The sequence below is a fragment of the Channa argus genome, chromosome 16, assembly GCF_033026475.1.
Source record: "Channa argus isolate prfri chromosome 16, Channa argus male v1.0, whole genome shotgun sequence".
Lineage (NCBI taxonomy): Eukaryota > Metazoa > Chordata > Actinopteri > Anabantiformes > Channidae > Channa > Channa argus.
In genome coordinates, this window is record NC_090212.1 from 3,375,753 (window position 1) to 3,388,923 (window position 13,171).

The 13,171-nt window shown below is 36.9% G+C and overlaps 1 protein-coding gene across 5 annotated transcripts; it reads left to right on the forward strand.

Annotated features, from left to right (window-relative positions):
* The first annotated feature begins 526 nt into the window (after positions 1-526).
* On the forward strand, positions 527-13,135 carry LOC137101906 (matrilin-3-like). Of its 5 annotated transcripts, XM_067480885.1 has the most exons (14): positions 527-838; positions 2,144-2,308; positions 2,453-3,151; positions 4,550-4,669; positions 5,003-5,119; positions 5,986-6,105; positions 8,455-8,574; positions 8,677-8,796; positions 9,263-9,382; positions 9,623-9,742; positions 10,021-10,140; positions 10,450-10,575; positions 11,905-12,003; positions 12,115-13,135. In XM_067480885.1, exons 1-14 carry the CDS (start codon positions 565-567, stop codon positions 12,168-12,170), a joined length of 2,376 nt encoding a protein of 791 aa, XP_067336986.1. In that variant the 5' UTR covers positions 527-564; the 3' UTR covers positions 12,171-13,135. The 5 variants fall into 5 exon arrangements, with proteins under 5 accessions (XP_067336986.1, XP_067336985.1, XP_067336987.1 ...); XM_067480884.1 differs by lacking the exon at positions 12,115-13,135 and having other exon boundaries at positions 10,756-11,911; XM_067480886.1 differs by lacking the exon at positions 12,115-13,135 and having other exon boundaries at positions 2,453-3,028; positions 10,756-11,911.
* The last annotated feature ends 36 nt before the right edge of the window (positions 13,136-13,171 follow it).

Below are 13,171 nucleotides of genomic sequence, written 5' to 3' on the forward strand. Positions count from 1 at the left end.
TAAAATAAAGCTCAGTCAGTCTTTAAAATCTACTTAGGCAAAATTCATGAAGTATTGTGCCACAGCCTTGACCAGGTCCATTCAAAGTGTGAATTGTATTTGAGGACAGTAGGACTTGTGTACATTTACTTTTATTTCATCCTTGCACAATTTAATATAACATCCAGTGTTTCCTGATGTGGGTGTGATCCACTGCAGAAACAATGTAATAAAAATAAATAAATAATAAAGTACTTATAGTACTACTAGTACTATAAGTAATAATAAGTACTATATATACAATAATTTAACAATAAAGTAAAATAATAGGTCTCTTTAAAAAATACTATTATTATCAAGGTCTGGAAATCAACCGCAAATTAATTCCATTCTAGTGTAGATTTATAGAAAGGTAACAGTTTCTCTGAAACCAGCTTCACATGTCCAACTCCTCCCTAGTCTCTGTGGATTGGACCTTTCATTCCCGTCTTTGTGCACTGGACCATTTAAAAAGGCTGGATCCAGCTGTAGTGTGAAAGACCCACAGGGCAGCTAGAGAAGGACAGAAAGCTGTGTGCAGGCAAAATGGCTTTATTAATACCGGGACTGCTCTGTTTTTATAGCTTTCTGGCATTGGGAACTCAGGGAGCTAACGATGTTCACTCACAGAACCGGCACATTATCACACTTAGTCCACGACTGGTCTCTCCGAAGGTGAATCAGGACTATGATGACACCAGATCTATTGAGCAAACTTCTGATGAAGTACAAAGTGCTGAAAGTTTTCATAGAGGCCAGATGGGTGATTGGTCAACAGCGTCCAACTATCAGACGCAGAACAGAAGAACGGAGAGTGGAGGTTGGTAGGAGACACTTCATAAGGTGTATGCATTTGTTGTCACTGTCCAGTTTTTGTTGTTTGCTTGTTTTTTATTTGCATTTGTGTCTGTGTATTTAAGTCTCACAATACACACATACTCTGTGTGTGTGTGTATGCGTGTCTGTATATACAGTTTTGGATATATATATATATACACGTATATATACACGTGTGTGTATATATATATATATATATATATATATATATATATATATATATATACACATACATACACACGTGTATATATATATATATATATATATATATATATATATATATGTGTGTGTGTGTGTGTGTGTGTGTGTGTGTGTGTGTGTGTATACATACATATATATACATATACACACACACACACACATATATATACTGCAGCTATTGCATTGTCGCATTAATCTAATTATTCATATTTGCTGCAAAAGAGGCAAAGCTCTTGACTGAAAACCACTTTTGCTTATTTTTTTGGTCACAGAAAATTTTTCATTTACTGGTATTATTTTACAGTAAATCAGAATAGATGAAATTGTGTGTTGACACTTCTCAGTCTCAACAAACACTTTAATTATTACTGATATGAAATGTATTTTTTTCTAAAATCATGGTTTTATCATGGTTCATCCCCCCTTCCTATTTGAGACACCTTTCCACATAGTCTTGTGTGCGCTATGACCAATATATTTCAGCCACAGACAAAAGACCACATTTGGCCCATAAACCCTTTGTTTTTTATAAGACAATTAACAAATTTAATGGGTGATACAAGCAGCAATCTCCAGAGGACTATTTCTTGGGAAATTGATCAGGTTCCCTCTGCCACCAAGGCTTCATCTCTGTCTCTATTGGGACAAAATGATACGCAACTGTAAATCAACTAGGAAAAGAAAAGCAAAAGGTGACGAAAAAAATGTGGAGCAAATTTTGCTATCGTGTTTTGGTAAGTAATGACACTGTGGTGCTTTAACTGGTGTGTTCATATGTACTCATGTAACAATAATTTGTCATTTAATTTCTTATCATTTTTAAATGATCAGCATTTATAATATATAATATAAAATGGCACGATTATGTGTATGTAACATATACAGCACGTACTGCACAATGTCTTCAGTAGAAACCTTGTAGCACAGATTCTGTTCCATCCTGTGACACTTACATGGAACATATTATTACGCTAATAACCATTTGTGCATCCCTGTCATGTCCCATTTCATGTTGTTTTCCATAAACTGAAGCATCCACTGCTCTAATGGTTTCTCCTGTTGCCTTTCCCCCCCTCTCTTACCAAAGCTGGGGGCACTAATTCCAGGTATTATCACCATCAGCCCTCCCATCACCAGCTGCCAAAGAAAAGCCAGCCTCCCTCAGCTTTCCAACACCATGCTACACCATTTGCATCATGGCAGCCTGCTACAGATTCAAGTATCTCTTTTGCATCCATCAGAACTGCTGCAGGTACTTTAGATTTAACTATCAAAAGACCTAATGGTGGTAGATTGTCTTTTTGTCCACATAAATGTATAAAAGTCTCACATGCCATTGTTCCAAAATCACCGAAAAATAAACAATCCATTTAAACCTTCCCTTTTTTAATTACAGCAACAACATCCAGCTGCAGAAATCGGCCTATAGACCTGGTCTTCATCATAGACAGTTCTCGTAGTGTACGTCCTTCTGAGTTTGAGAAGGCCAAAGAGTTCCTGCAAGACATGGTGGACAGCTTGGAGATCGGGTCGAATGCCACGCGAGTAGGCCTTGTCAATTATGCCAGTACAGTAAAGATTGAGTTTCTCCTGAAGACATATTTTGACAAGTCTGCCTTGAAGCAAGCACTGGATCGTGTTGAGCCCCTCGCTTCAGGCACCATGACAGGCCTGGCCATTAAGAGTGCCATGGAGAAAGTTTTCATTGAGGAGGCAGGGGCTCGAGACAGATTCATGAACATCGCCAAAGTGGCCGTCATTGTGACGGACGGGAGGCCCCAGGACAAAGTGGAGGACATATCAGCAACAGCTCGTGCATCTGGTATTGAGATCTACGCGGTTGGAGTCCGCAGAGCAGATCTGATGTCACTCCGCCTTATGGCCAGCCAGCCACATGATGACCATGTCTTCTATGTCGAGACCTATGGTCTCATAGAGAAGCTCACGTCCAAATTTAGGGAAACCTTGTGTGGTAAGAATGATGATAATGGGAGTGCACCAATTCCAGTAAATGTTGAAAATGAGGATTATGGACTAGGCACAGGTGACAGGAAAGACGGAATAAATAATGAAAATGACAACAAAGAAAATGACGGTATGTCAGATCCATCTTTTTAAATTTACCTGTGATTATATGGGCAGCACCATAGAGGGAATCTCCATCTTAAAGTAAACAGTCCTCTTCTATGGCCTCAAGAACAAGGATTAGGTAACTCAATATTTAGAACCACTTGCTGGGTTTGGATTTCGCACCAAGTGGTATTTCCTGACTTTTGTTGAACACTTAGTGTAGTACTCATACTGTTAGCATCAAAGCATAATAAAGTAGTGCAATAAGTAGAACTAACCAACCAAGAAGAAGACAAAGCTCTGATCACGGCTTGATCTGCATACTTTTATACTTTAAAATAGTTGAAACCTAACATGATGCTGCCTGTACTTTTCACAGGGAAGGTGCTGCTTTTTGCACTGTGCACTGCATTTTGTGCCTGCTCCTTTGTTCCTGTGTTACCTGAAGCTGCTCAGGTACACGATCTGGCCTTCTGCCAACGGCCACTTTGAGGCTACTGCAAGGCAAACAAATTAAATTAGTTGTGCTAAATTCGACTAAAATATCATTTGACTGGAAGTTGTGCAGTTTTAGGACATTTTTAGGTTTAATAACCATTGAACAAATAAATATTCAGGGCGCGGCAAAGTTTAAAAAAGCAATAGAGAAGGTATTTAATGTTAAGCAAGAGAGAGAGAAGAAACACTGATACTACTATTATCTCAGTCTGCTTAATAGTTCACTAATTTATATGTATATGTATATCTGTTTTTCTCATCTAGTCCATGGATTATCAAAGAATTAGATATATTTGTTGTGTAAAACAGGTTTTAAACAGTGAATAGTTTGGCATGGTGAATTCCTAAAGTCTCTGTCCACTGACAGGGAAAGTGTGAATAACTTTAATGTTTTAAAAGACATGATGAATTTAGATGTTTTTTGCTAAATGCAAATGTGTTGTAATAATTCTTTTAAACTGGTTGATATCAGTTTGACATCAGCCACAACCAGCTTCAAATGACTTAATTTCAAAAGCTTGCTCTTGAGCTTGAACCTGACCAACCTCTGTGTTTCACTGGCATATAAACGTCTGACTTAAAATGATTATTATAAATGAGTACTTTCAGCAATACTTGCATAGTTGGTACTGCATAGATTTTTTTATTGTTTTGTTGTTTGAAAATTAAGACTGTTATTTGGACAATGTAATTTCAAAAGCCAGCCAAACAAGTGACAGATTACATCTCTCTCATCCCAAATCAGCGTGTTTAAATCATAAGGACGTCAGTATAGTTGAAGCACAGAGATCACACAAACTAACCTGCATGTAAAATTGACCTAATTATCGATGCATACTTATACTTTACTAATATTGTTCTGACATAAATTTTTTAAAAAGTTACTAGACTCAAGCCAATCAGACATTGTAGTGTTTCCTTGTAGGTCTGGATGCCTGTGCACAAGGACACAATTGCCAGCACATTTGTCTCAGCAGTGGCAATACATACAACTGCAAGTGTCGCTCAGGTTATGTGCTGAACCCGGACAAGAAAACTTGCTCACGTAAGAATCTTGATCTTAAAGTTTTTTTTTTCCCATGTATCACTTTTTAAAATCTGTGTTTGTTCAAGAAAATGGCTAAAAGGTGTGTTTTTATTTTGTTTTTATCAAGCACATATTTGGAATTGGACGACATGGATTTATTCAAATCATGAAACAATATAACTGTTTGAATTTGTTTAGTATGTTGTAATTGGGAGCACACTGCTGTGTACAAATGAATGAATAGGACATGGTGAGGCACTGAAGTGAGGAGAGGCAGAAAGTGATGGGTGTCTCCTTGATTGTTACGTCCACACTGAAGGTGATTAAATGTGTTTTTTTTTTTCTTTTCAGGTGCCGATGCATGTTCCCAACATGACTGCCAGCACATTTGTGTGAACAGTGGTGACTCATACACATGCAAGTGTCGATTTGGATATGTCTTGAATGCAGACCACAAATCATGCTCACGTAAGAACGTAAATATTTCATTTTAACTGTATTTTGTATGACTAAACAGTTGAATCGTATAAAATAGACCTTCATCCTATTTTACTTTTTCAGTTCAAACATCTGTGGATACAGTCATCATCAACATCACAGTCATCCACACCTTGTTTATCCTAAAGGTGTTTTGTTCAGTGGCGACTCAAGTTCTTTGAGAATCTCAAACCATCATGGGGCTCATGAAGTACTGTTAAACCACTCCATGAGACTGATGAGTGGTGTTGTTGACCACTCCTCAACTCCCCTGTTGAGAGATGGTTCTTCTAGTTTGACATAGATAACTGCATTTACACTTTCACAACCATCTATCTTCTCCGGCAAGAATGCACATCCTGTTGCCACTGATTAGCTCCTTTAGGATGGCTAGATAGTTCCATAATTACTTTCACAATAAAAGGTTCAAGTATTTTGCACTAAAAGGTCTCAGCAAAGATTTTTTTTCTCCCGGAAATTGTGGAGCTCGTTTTACACGTCGACAACAAGTGTATCTTTTCATATTTTAATACATGTTCCCAGGGACACGAGTGCCAGCATGTTTGTATCAAAAATGGTGATTCCTATCACTGTGTGTGTCACGAGGGATATCTGACAAATGCAGACAAAGAAACACGCTCACGTGAGCACCAATAGATTTCATCTGAAATGTTTTGTGATGTGTCAGAGGTTTTGCAAACTCTATAATCTTAAAACGCCATTTTTTTTACATTGATTGTAAAAAGTGTATAATATACGATGGGATTGATGCAGAGGAGACTGAGTAGATGGCCCTGAACGGGGTAAAGTTTGTGGTTGGTTGAAGTCTCAGCTTTGATGTACTTGTGTGTTTTCAGGTTCAAATGCGTGTGCCCAGGGCCATGAATGTCAGCATAGCTGTGTTAACACCGATGATTCTTATATCTGCAAGTGTCATTTGGGATATATATTGAATGCAGACCGGAAAACATGCTCACGTAAGCTACGTAATAATTTTGATGTTGTTTGATGATGATGTTTGTTTTCAACATCATTACAGTTTTTCTCAGTTGGTACATTCCTTAAATCATCCTTTTTAATAAATGTGTAAAACGGTAAGTGCATTTTGTAAAAACTACTCATGCAAACAGTTCATTGCAGAAGTCAAAACAAGCACAATGGCTGAACTTGTTGTCACAATCTGTCACGCATGCCAAGCCAGAGAATGACTTCTACTGTCATTCAAATACAGAAAACCACCACACAGCCTAAAGTACCTCCTCTTCTTTCTCTTCCTCTTTGGCAGTTGATGATGTTCATTTCCTTGTTCTTATGCTGTCAGAAATGTTCACACTGTTTCTATATATGCTTGTCAATTGAATACAGCTGTCTTCAATTGCTAAGAAATGTTAAAGCTGAAAGTTTAACATTTAACAATTATAATTCCCTAATGTATGTGCGTGCAACCCCCTATGAAAAAAATCTTTGATGTGTGATCAGTCCTTATCAATCTGTAAATGATGCTCCTCTGTGCTGCTATTTGCAAGTCTCCATCAAAGACGAGGGAAAACATTTAGTGTGATGTTAATAAAAACCTAAGTGACAGGAGCAAATGCCCTAAATGTAAAATTCAGAATATTTCAAGTCTTCTTGTTTATTTGTGGTTATTTCCACCTATTGCGTTTCATTTGGTTTGTTTTTGTTTTTCTGCGTTTTTACTTCAGTGTTGACAGCTCAGGTTTGTACTGACCTGTCTGGTGCAGTGCAGTAAAAACAAATTGTCATGATTGTGTATTTGTGTTTGTTTTCTTTTTTCTCCTTCCACTTCCCGTCACAAACCTTTATTTTATAGTTAATCTTCCCCACTTCCTATTTTCAGTCGTTCCCAACTAATTACCCACCACATTAGTTGGGATTTCGCTCACCTGTTCCCCTGTTTCTTTAAACACAGCTCTCTCAGTTTCCTGCCAGTTTGTCATCTGCCTCATGTCTTTCTATATTGGCAGTAACCTACTTGTTTGTTTTGTTGAGAGAGTGCTGTTCTAGAGAATCTGTTGGTCTGAGGTTTGGTCCTTTGTTTGCCACTTGTTTAGTCTTGTTTCGTGTTTGGTTCTCTGTTTTGACATTGTTAGCTGGTTTCTGTGTTAACACTAGGTTTAGTTATGGATTTATCCTGTCTATTGGTATCTGTTGAAACATTGGGTTTGATTGTCTCTTGTCTCTGTCAGTTTGATCCTGTTTTGGGCTCCTATGTATGAGTGTGTTTTTGTTGTTTTAGATCTGTTTGATCCCGGTACGTTCGCGCTCTTTATTTTGTTGTTTAGTCTTGGATGTTTTCGGTTTGTGCACACACCTTCCTGGTTACTACTTTTTAGTTTTTCTAATAAATTCTGTTTTCTGAAGGAAGTACTCATCCACTGTCTGTCTAGTATTATTTCTGTTAGTGTTCTATTGTTCTCCCTTGGAATGATTTCCTGTTTGTTTGCCTTTTTGTTAATAAACCCTTTTTTTTTTTTTTTTTTTTTTGTCCCTTCTCTCACCGTCACCTCTCCTGTGTCCTAAATATAATACACACTTCATTACAAAATTATTTCTGATTTAAGGACAAGATTTAAGATTTTTTTTGTTTGTTTTTTGGAATAAAGAAGGACACAGTACAGTACACATGATGTGCCATACTGAGTATCTGAATTGCTTCACGCTAGATGCTCACTGCAGGTCATGCATGTCAAAGACAGTTGAATGCATGAAGAGCTGCACACAGGAATTAATCAAGAAAACCTTCTAAGGAAAACACTCTTTTTACAATATTTCAACAGGCCATCTCAAAAAAATTCCAGGTGTAGCAGGATTGTAAAGTTGCCATGCAATATGGATAGATTTGTTCTGTCTCTTGTTGTCTACTGTGAAGTGACTGATTGAAAGTAAAAGTAAAAGTTTTTGCTTCTTAATGCTCATTTTGCAAACAATGTATCATTTTCAGCAGTGAGCATTGGTTTCGGCCTGTGTGTTAAATGTTGAAAACGTGGCTTCGAAGTGAAGACAAGTGTCTGAGCAAATGCAGAAAACTCTATGATAATGGAAAGATTTTCAGCCATTTTGCATGCATTGAATCCTACAATGAACCAGTGCCTCCATGTTTTGGGAAGTAAGACTATTCAACAGAGAACTTGTATAAAGCATTTTGATTATCATTACATAAACAACTGGAAATATAGGAAACGAGAAGCTGTATGCATTCGCTTGTGTGTATGTGCCAAAACCTTTGCGATTTGATCATGATTTTCCCAAGTAACTAGATTATGTGGAGGTTAAACAAATAGTTTTCTAGCTGTGTCTTTTTTTAGGTTTGGATACATGTGACCAAGAACATAACTGCCATCATATTTGTGTCAAAAATGGCGATTCTCATGTTTGCAAATGTCATGAGGGATTTGTGCTGAATGCAGACCAAAGAACATGCTCACGTAAGAACCCTGAATTTACAGTGTATACTGTATCATGGTGCAAAGTGTCTTGGCTCGTTTAGTTAGACTGGGTTGGTTATCTGTGGGAGTGTTTCTTTTCAGATTCATATTCCTGTGTCCAGGGACACAACTGCCAACATATTTGCGTGAGCAATGATGAGTCGTACATGTGCAAATGTCGAGAGGGATATGTGTTGAACGCAGACCAGAAAACGTGCTCACGTAAGAACATGGACTTTATCAGCAAATTTTTCTTTCTTTATCAGAAAGAAAAAACTCATTTCATCAGACACCCTAAGTAGTTCATTACTGATCTTCTGACTTGTAATTTAGCTATTAATAGTTAGTTTGGGAGGTGTCTCTTTTCAGTACCCAGTGTCAAACATGGCAATTCTTACTTTTGCATGCGTCATGATAATTAAAGGTTGATCAAAAATACATCCTCCCATTAGACAGGGGAAATATGCAAAGAGTATCCCAATCTGGTGTCTCAGGGTTCCTGTCAAATTCCTTTATTGGTTTATGCTTGAGCTTGTGCTGTATCAATATTAATAGCCAGTAGTGACTTTATTTTAAAGAGGCTGATACAACAGAGGTATGTTTTACAAGGCCATGATACAGAAATCATAAAGTTCCACAGATAGATAGATAGATAGGAGTCATCACATGTGAACATGTGTCTTTTCAGGTTCAGATCCATGTGCCCTTGGACATGATTGCCAGCACATTTGTGTCAACGTTGATAACTCATATGTCTGCAAGTGTCGAGTGGGATATGTTTTGAATCCAGATAAGAAAACATGCTCACGTAAGAACTTGAACCCTTCTAAGAGATTTTTTTTACCAGTATGTCACTGTTATTCTTTGGGACCAAAACTGGAAAAAAAAAAAAACACATTTGGTGAATTGCCTGACCTAGTTTGGAAATTTCCAGTGTGGTACTATGAGAAAAATAAAGCAAATGACCATAACTATAAGGTTCATTGTGCGTGAAGAGACCCATGACTGATAGACTAAGTTAGTCAGATGTGGAAGTGTTTCTTTACAGGCTTGGATCCATGTGCCCACGGACATGATTGCCAGCACATTTGTGTCAACAGTGATAACTCATATGTCTGCAAGTGTCGAGTGGGATATGTTTTGAATCCAGATAAGAAAACATGCTCACGTAAGAACTTGAACCTTTCTAAGAGTTTTTTTTTTTTTTTACCAGCATGTCACTGTTATTCTTTGGGACCAAAACTGGATAAAAAAAAACCCCACATTTGGTGAATTGCCTGACCTAGTTTGGAAAGTTCAAGTCAGTCTTTGAGTTCAACTGAAAATTTCCAGTGTGGTACTATGACAGAAATAAAGCAAATGACCATAACTATAAGGTTCACATTGTGTGAAGAGACCCATGACTGATAGACTAAGTTAGTCAGATGTGGAAGTGTTTCTTTACAGGTTTGGATGCATGTGCCCACGGACATGATTGTCAGCACATTTGTGTCAACAGTGATAACTCGTATGTCTGCAAGTGTCAAGTTGGATATGTGTTGAATGCAGACCAGAAAACATGCTCACGTAAGCACCTGTTTCCTTCTGCATTGTACACATTTGGTCTGCGGTGACACCCAGCTTCTCAGCTAATCCACAATGAACCACTTTTGGAGCTTCAACAGAATGTTTTCATCATAGCCTTTATGTGAAGCATAGGAGGTGGTGAAGCAGGTTGATTAGTAAATATTTTTTATGGTTATTATTCTATTTGAACATTGTCTTAGTCACATTCACCAAGATATGAGAGACTGGACGGGTTAAGAAGTATAGGTCACATGACTGTGGAATCCATTTCTCTGAAGGGGTGATTTCTGATGGGTTTCGTCTTTTCAGGTTCAGGCCTGGATGCATGTACCCAGGGACATGACTGCCAGCACATATGTGTCAACCATGGCAATTCGTACACCTGCAAGTGTCGAGCAGGATATTTGCTGAACACAGATAGGAAAACATGCTCACGTAAGACATTTTTTTCCTTTGTGTCCTATAAAAGATTCAAGAACTGAACCGCTTTAATTTTTGTGCTATAAGGATTATGTGCATTCATTGTCACGATTTCTTGACTTTTGGAAGAATAATAGCCACAAGTTAAATGACTTTGTTACCTAGTAAGTTAGATGTGGAAGTGTCTCTTTCCAGGCCAGGATGCATGTGCCCAGGGACATGACTGCCAGCATATTTGTATTAACAATGGTGATTCATACAAGTGCAAGTGTCAAGTTGGATATATTTTGAATGCAGACCAGAAAACATGTTCACGTAAGAATTTTCTCATTTTTCTCAACCAACACAACTAAATCCTTACATTTTTAAAACCCTGAGATGAGCTGGCTTGGTTTGGTTTGCAGATAATTGTTGTGCAGCCAAGTACAATTGCTGGGTTGGGTTTGCCCAGAGGGGTCTAATATTTGTTTTTTTGTTAAGGCGTCCCTGTTTTCCCCCTTAGACACAGAGAGACACATAATTATACTATAGTATTTAATCATTTCATTGTTGTAGCACTGCTTTGAGAAATTGGACAATTCACACGGTGAAAAGGGAAAAATACTTCTAGTTACATTTAGCCACGGCTGTAAGTGAACACTGGAGTGTCTTAGGTAAATGGCACACAACCTTACATTCAGTGGAAAGGCACATGAACATGAAATAGACTTAAAAATTCTACTACGACTTGTACTCAGATTTAGTAGATGCAGACTAGGTTGCAGCTAACAAGTTCCAATGAAATGAAATAAAAAACTGTTCTTCTACTGATCCAGTCAACTACAACACAGTTTACAGAACACAAAAGTGAATGGTGATGGTGTAAAGAATGACAGACTAAAGATTTGGATGTTTCGATGTTTGAGAACTTTAGTAAAAATGTTTTTAATCAATCTGTTTTTGAAATTGTATCTCTTTCAGTGGTTTGGTAATGTACATGTATGTGAGTATAATGCTTTCACACTTCGTAAAATCCTAATTAAAGCTAACCAAGCCTGACCTTTGTGAAAAAGCATTTATAGTTTGTGATTACCAAAGTGAATGAAACGTTTTAAATATTTTATCTAATCTCACTTGAAGAAAAACTACAGTGATTCACCTTAATCTCTGCTATATTAAATCAACGGCACTTGTGATTATAATTTAAATCAAAGCCTTCAACATGTTTGGAAAAAACAATGCTTGTGTAAATCCACAAAGAAGACTGTTGCAGTTTTCTACTGCAAAGCAAAGTATTACAAAAATGTAACAATAATTTAAAAGTTTGCTTTGACTTGATCATATTTTTTTCTGTCATTCTTTTAGAGGAAATGAGAAGTGAAATAATCCAAGATGCCTGCATGTGTGAAGCTCAGATCGTGTTTCAGAAGAAAGTGCAGTCAACCATTCAGGAACTGATTAGAAAACATATCCTTTTACTGTCCACTATAATATGTTTGATTAATACTGTGAATTACAATACGTTAAATCTGATTCTAAATCTAACAGTGCAACTTAAATCCTTGACTCTCTGCCAACTCGATGAACTCTCAGATAAAGTGAAACTGATCGAGGACCAACAACAGTATTAAGAACAGTGATGCCGGGAAAAGAAGCGTTCAGGAGTGTATCCATTTTTTCTGACCTGCGGACGACATATGTAACACTCGAAATCTCTTCATGTTTTAGTAAAAATATACAAGATTTAGTCATCTTGTTGATGAAATTGATTTCTTATGGAATACAGCCTACTGGTAGTTTTACAGTAGTTTTTATATTTTAAACCTCTATGTTTGCATTCACAATAGTTTTATTTCTTACAGTACAGTCAGATATAACTGGTGCAAATGTTTATTTATACTTTGTGAATAAAGCTATGTCCACCTATCAAATGTCACAATTAGGTTCAGATTCAAACTGTCTAAGATGATTATGAAGATTAAATAGATGCGAAGATAAAAAAAAAAAGTGAAAAGTTTTTAAAAATTTAATCGGTACTTAAAATTGTTTTGTTATTTTTTGGTGGAGGACACATTTTGACATTTCTTTGTTGTGTAATTTACTGGGAAAAGTTTGTGGTCAATATTTTGGTTTGCGTTATTTTCAGAACACAAAGCTCCCATCCGAAACCATGACACAACTCCTCTGTTATTCAGATGATTTATGATTCACATTAATGTGCTTATTGTTTTATTTGTAACACATTGTTATTTACAGCTTAAAAATTTTGTACAAATGGCAACTTTCCGGCAGCAATCCTAGCCATTAAAGACTTCTCAGTTTATATAATTTTAAACCTGCAGATTAAGTTAAGAACCATCCAGTGTTGTAACCAGGTAAAAAGTATTTTAACTCTATAGAACATTTCTTCACACACTACACTCAGTACTATATTTTCTGCTTTGTTATATTTATACCATACAAACATAAAAGTGAAAGGGGTAAACTAATTATGGTGCATACATCTTTATGTAAACTGACAGACAGTGTGCATAACATATTTTGGTGCTATGTGATAAAAAGATGTCTTCAGACTCTTATACTGTGACTATGGACAATAAATGATCTGAAACATGTCTAATTTTATTGTGTT

What these genes read in the sequence shown, in the direction of transcription:
- LOC137101906 (XM_067480884.1), top strand. Translation starts at nt 565, where the DNA reads ATGGCTTTATTAATACCGGGACTGCTCTGTTTTTATAGCTTTCTGGCA. An exon ending in TGACAACAAAGAAAATGACG is followed by an intron (nt 3,152 to 4,549) that starts GTATGTCAGATC and finishes GTTTCCTTGTAG; the next exon opens with GTCTGGATGCCTGTGCACAA. An exon ending in AGACCAGAAAACGTGCTCAC is followed by an intron (nt 8,797 to 9,262) that starts GTAAGAACATGG and finishes GTGTCTTTTCAG; the next exon opens with GTTCAGATCCATGTGCCCTT.